General features: G+C 39.1%; 1 protein-coding gene across 1 annotated transcript; it reads right to left on the bottom strand.

Moving 5' to 3' along the window:
- Positions 1 to 2,350: 2,350 nt before the first annotated feature.
- On the bottom strand, positions 2,351 to 3,101 carry LOC133756961 (S-phase kinase-associated protein 1-like). Its single transcript, XM_062187580.1, has one exon. The coding sequence runs from the start codon at positions 3,088 to 3,090 to the stop codon at positions 2,599 to 2,601; it is 492 nt and encodes a 163-aa protein (XP_062043564.1). The 5' UTR covers positions 3,091 to 3,101; the 3' UTR covers positions 2,351 to 2,598.
- Between the last annotated feature and the right edge of the window lie 3,081 nt (positions 3,102 to 6,182).

The following is a 6,182-nucleotide window of genomic DNA, read 5'->3' as shown; positions in this document are numbered from 1 at the left end:
TCTCTCTCTCTTTCTCTCTCTCTCTCTCTCTCAAAGTGTGTGTAGGTGGGGGACTGTGGGTGTGTGTGACACTGACTTACAAATAAGTAAATAAATCTTTTTTTAAAAAGTAATTTGGATACCAAACACAGAAGTAGCAAGTCTAGTGTTCCATAGCAGAGTGGACTGACTACAGTTCACAGTAATGTATTAAATACTGTAAAAAAAAAAACTAGAAGAGTAGAGCTGATAGGCTCCAAACACACGTAAGGAAATGGGGTAGAGGGCACTTGGGGCAGCTGGTAAGGTCCACTTGGACTGCCTGGGCTAAAATCTTGGCACTGCTCCCGATTCCAGTTCCTTATTCAGGTACACTCGGGGAGGCAGCAGGTGATGACTCAAGTGATTGGATCCTTACCACCCATGTGAGAGGAGGAATTGAATTACTGGGCCCCAGACATTTGGAAGTAAACCAATGGATATGAGGTCTCTATCTCTGTATTTCTGTGTGTGTTTCTCTTTGTCTCACTGCTTTTCAAATAAAATAGACAAATAAAAAAACTTAAAAAGAAATGAAAAAGGGTCCGTGTTATTGTGTAGTAGGTTAAGCTGCTACCTGTGACATCAACATCCCGTATGGGAGACAGTTCCAGTCCCTGCTGCTCCACTTCTGATCCAGTCCCCAGCTAATGGCCTTGGAAAAAGCAGTGGAAGATGGCAGTGCTTGGGGTCCTGCCACCAATGTGCGAGACTCAAGTGAAAGTCCTGGCTCCTGGCTTTGGCTTAGCCAAGCTCCAACCATCATGGCCATTTGGGAACTGAATCAACAGATGGAAGGCTTTTTTCTATCTCTCCCTAGCTCTAAGTAACCCTGCCTTTCAAACAAATAGATCATTAAAAAAAAAAAAAGAAAGAAATGAAAAGTCTAGTTGACTGCTTTGATCAGTTTATGCTGTTTACATATGTTGAAATAATAGACTGTACTCCATAAAAATGAACAAATATTATAATTTGATCAAAATTTTAGAAAATAATTTTGAAAAATATATAAATAAAAATAATTTGCTTCCTCAACTCCATCAAAGCTGTTCTAAAAAGGAACTACAAATACATTTTGTGCATTACTAATATTTCAGTTACATGTTTGTCATAGGATACTCTAGAAAAATTTGGGTTGTGTCATTTGAGAGTAGGAATCTTCTGGTTTTATTTAATCAGCTATAGTGGATAACTGACATTATTTTATGTTTGATTTATGACAAAATAGTATTTTGTAACCTTGCACAGTTACTAATTACTGATCCCATATATCTTACTTTTCTTTATTATGGCATTATCCTACTAAGTTTGCTACCTATAATTTCTCTACTCATTCATTAAAGAATCAATTACTGAGCTTTTACTATAAGCCAGGGGCTATACTGGATATTGAAATACACTGCCAATTATAACCTATACCACTGGAGAACTCATATTTCAGTTGGAGTTTTATGATGGAATACCTAGAGTTGAGAATCTTTGAGGAACATTTTAAATAAAACATTGATAACATTTTATTTGTTGTCCTACTCATTTTCCCCACCAAATTTGGAGCTCTTGAGGGTACAAACCATATAAGAATTCTCCATAATTTGCTGCATTGCCAGCTATTAAGTAAAGTGCAGAACTTCTCATCTTAGACTTGGTCAGTTCAAGATGTCTCAAGAATATCAGATAAATGAGAAAAGTTAAAATCAATTGCACTACCTCTAACAGCACCTGGAGAGGGTCAAAGTGTCCTGGACTAAGTTGGAATTTGTCATGGTCATGCAAAAATAAATGTTAAGTGAGATTGGATTTGACTTGCTAGGAATAGTAATATTTGTGAGAATTATTTGGCCATCAAACCAGGGTTATAAAGTTATGTTATAACCATAGTTATTAATGCTATAGATTTTTTAAGTGTCTTTTTTAATTGAAAAGCTAACAAACTGTCTAGTTACATTTCTCCCCACCCCCAAAACCATAAACCAGGTAGTAACTGAGTCTTCTAGGCAATATACTCAAAGCTGAGAGGATTAAAAGTAAGAACAAGTCCTCAGATCCAATTAAGGGAGCCCTGCTACACACAAGCTGATCAATGCCAGTGGTACTGACTGACCGTGCAGCTGAAAGACATCCTAATGGGCCCACTCAGAACGTTTGTTTCAAGTAGCCTCTTTCCAGTTTCCAACTCATGAATAAAGATAATATTTTTTTAATTCTATTTCAGAAAACTTTCTGGAAGTTGTTTTACTTACAATGCCAACTTTTAAAAGATCATTCAGTTTAACTGGACAATAAACCAGGCAGCAATCACTCTGCGAGAAGAGAGGAAACCCCAAATGTCACTTTCTATCGAGAACCCACAGTTCAGTTTTATTCAGAGCAAAGTAAACAGGAACTTTCAATCATACTAGAAGAAACTCGGGTTTGGAATCTGTACTCAAACTACACATGCAGTGAGAACAATATTCTGCTAAAACAAATGATTTGCTGCTGCATTTGTCTACGTTTGCCTAATATTAACAATTATAAACAGAGCAGTGCAACTAGTATTTGGAACAATCCTTACAGTGTTACAGTGTCAGGCACAACGTTTCACTTCTCTTCACACCACTGGTTCTCTCTGCGTACCTGGGCTTCTTCTTCTTCAGTAAAGTCGTTCTTAATGTCGAAGGTCTTGCGAATCTCCTCAGGAGTCTTCCCCTTGATCATATTGGCAACAGTCTTGCATGTAACGTCCAGCAAACCTTTGATGTCTAGGTAGTTTGCAGCCAGAATAAGCTCAAAAAGTGTTCCTTGGTCAACTTTCAGGAATTCCTGGTCCCAAACAGGGATATCATCCGTTCGCTTTTCCTTGTTCTCATCGTCTTCAGGAGGAGGAGGATCATCCTTGTTGTGAGTGCACCACTGAATGACCTTTTTTAATATTGCTGCATTAACATTTGGTAGAGGAACCAGGTCATCATCTCCTTCATCATCCATCCCCAAATCTTCCAACATGGTCTTGATAGTCACAGACTGTTTGGCAATTTCTACATCAACTTCAAAAATCTCTCCATCAGAACTCTGCAACTTTATTGAAGGCATGGTGTTCGGGTTTGAGGAGCCGGCGGACCAGAGGCTGACGAGAGAGGGGCGGCGTCAACGCAAGGAAAAGAGAAAGGCGGACGCAAGGCCACTAATGCTATAGATTTTCAATGACTAACCTCAATTGTATCTGACAGAGATTGTAATTGTATAACAGCCCAAATTCCCAAATCTTTGTCCAACCATTTACTCCAGCATAAGGGCCCCCCACCCACCCCCACAAAAAGTTTACCACCAAATTTTTACTGAGTACTTACCAAATTCTAGAAAATAGGTTGCCTCTTGTATCAGACACTGGGCATTTTGTTGGGTATTTGAAGAATTCCAGTAGAAACTCTCAGTGCCTCCAAAGCACAGATTTTCCCTTCAGCACCTGACACAGAAAGAAGCCGACAAGCAATGTGTCCATATACAAGTGTTGATCTTATCACTGTTGTTCTTTCCCTCTTGTGCTAAGGGAAAGACAATGTGGACCCAGACAAAAAAGCTATTCTAAACCAAAGAGCTGAGCAGTGTAACTGACCAATTTTATTTCCTATTTCTCTCATTCTGATGTTGATGAGGTCTCATTGGTTGGGTTTTTATAACTAGGAGATACCATAATGTCCCATCAGCCTGATTAGAAGGAACAAAAAGAGAGCATTTGTTTTATTGAGGTTTTATTGAAAATCTCTTGCTTCTCCTACCAAATAGTCCTCTCATTATTTCACTGAGCACTTCATTTTAGCACCTTTCTGGGAAATAGGATAAGCAAAGAGAAAGCTTTGAGCTTACCCAAAGCACACATGCGCGCACACACACACACACTATAGATATTGGAGATCATGGTGAACACAATTGTCCTCACTCTTCACACCAGCTAAGGCCTACTGAGAGTCCCAGTCAGCTGAGGGTGGGCCATACTGATATGAATAAATATAGCATGCTGCCCTTTTTCTCATATATCCTTCCCCATAGAATTTCATTTCACAAATTGCATCTTCAAAGCGAGCCAAGACATTTGCTGCTGTTGCCATGTGCCTCTGTAGTCAGGCTTTCCATTGAGGGAACGGCATTTAGGCTATATAAATGATATGTCCTCATTTTCAAAAATGGATTATTATATTTTCCATTTTCTCAGAACCATAACTTGGTATTAGGAAATACAGAATCCTCCTGCTAGAGCATTCACAGGCCTCACCATTCCTTTTCTTTAAAAGATTTGTTAATTTACTTGAAACTCAGAGTTACAGAGAGAAAGGGAGAGAGAAATATTCCACCCACTGGTTCACTCAACGGATGACTGCAGTCATCAACCCAGGCTGGGACAGGCTACAAAAGCAGTGAATGATGGCCCAAGTGCTTGGGCCCTTGCACTCGCATGGGAAACCCGGAAGAAGCTCCTGGTTCCTGGCTTTGGATTGGCCCAGTTCCAGCTATTGCAGCCATTTGGGGCATGAACCAGTCAATGGGAGATTTTTTCTGTCTTTTCCTTTCTCTGTCTGTAACTCTACCTCAAGTAAATAAATAATTCTTTAAAAATTCTATTAAATACCTGAAATCTGTTATCATTCTACTAATAAGAATTTTTAGAAGTCATTGAGCTGTAAAGTACAATAACACAAAGTTTAATTGATTGAAGGCATCCCATATGTGCACTGGTTCTAGTCCCAACAGCTCCTCTTTTGATCCAGCTCACTGCTATGGCCTGAAGAAGTAGTGGAGGATGGCCCAAGTGTTTGGGACCCTGCACCCAGGTGGGAAACATGGAAGAAGCTCCTGGATCCTGGCTTCAGATTGGCCTGGCATTGGCCATTGAGGCCATTTGGGGAGTGGACCAGTGGATAGAAGACTTTTCTCTTTGTCTCTCCCTCTCTCTGTAGTTCTACCTCTCAATAGCTCAATAAAATTTTTTTAAAAGGCATAAATAAAATAATAGAAGAAATGGAAGAATCAAGAATATCAGAGAAAGACTATTCAAAAATATACAGTGGAAGGAGATAAAAGAAAAAAGTATGAATAGGAATGAAAGTTTATGAGAACATTGAGATAGCATTAAAAGTCTAAACAAGGCACCCGCACACCGGGTTCTAGTCCCAATCAGGGCGCCGGCTTCTGTCCCAGTTGCTCCTCTTCCAGTCCAGCTCTCTGCTGTGGCCCAAGTCCTTGGGCCCTGGGGAGACCAGGAGAAGCACTTGGCTCCTGGCTTCGGATCAGCGTGGTGCACCGGCCACAGTGGCCTTTGGGGGGTGAACCAACGGAAAAGGAAGACCTTTCTCTCTGTCTCTCTCTCTCTCTCTCTCTTTCTCACTATCCACTCTGCCTGTCAAAAAAAAAAAAAAAAAAGTCTAAATAAGTAAGTTTCAGAGTTCTACAGGGAATCGAGAATGCTGAAGGGGTTAAAAAAAACTAGAAGAAAAGGACAAATTCCTCAACACATACACCACACCAAATTTGAATCATAAAGAAATAGAAAAACCTATGCAGACTGATAATGAGTAACAAGATGAAATCAGCAGCAAAAATTCTCCCATTGAAAAACAGTCCAAGACTAGATGCTCCACTGTTAATTCTAGCAAGCATTTAAAGAGCAAATACCTGTTTTTCTTAAATGATTTCAATATATAGAACAGGAGGAAATTCTTCCAGACTTATTCTTTCAGACAAGAATTATCCTGATACCAAACCAAGAAAAGATACAACAAAAAAGAAAACTATAGGATAATAATATTGATGAATATAATTGCAAAAATCCTTAACAAGATTCAAGCAAACCAAGCCAACATGGCTTAAAAAAGATTACACACTATAATCAAGTAAGATTCAATCCTGGGATGCAAGCATTGGTTCCACATATGCAAATCAATAAATACATTACATCATGTCAACAGAATGAAAGGTGAAAATCATATGATCATTTCAACAGATGCAGAACAGGCATTTGATAAAATTCAGTATCCATAATTAAAGCAGAACAAATTCTGTATAGAAGGACCTACCTCAACACAGATAATCATACAGAAAAGGGAAAATATGAACATTTTATAAGATCTGGAACATAACAAGATGCCCACTTTTACTACTTTTATCCAGCATAGTACTGAAAGTCCTAC

This window comes from Lepus europaeus, chromosome 3 (assembly GCF_033115175.1).
Source record: "Lepus europaeus isolate LE1 chromosome 3, mLepTim1.pri, whole genome shotgun sequence".
NCBI classification, from domain to species: Eukaryota; Metazoa; Chordata; class Mammalia; order Lagomorpha; family Leporidae; genus Lepus; species Lepus europaeus.
The sequence above is the reverse complement of the archived record's forward strand: the minus strand, read 5'-3'. Positions and strand labels throughout refer to the sequence as shown.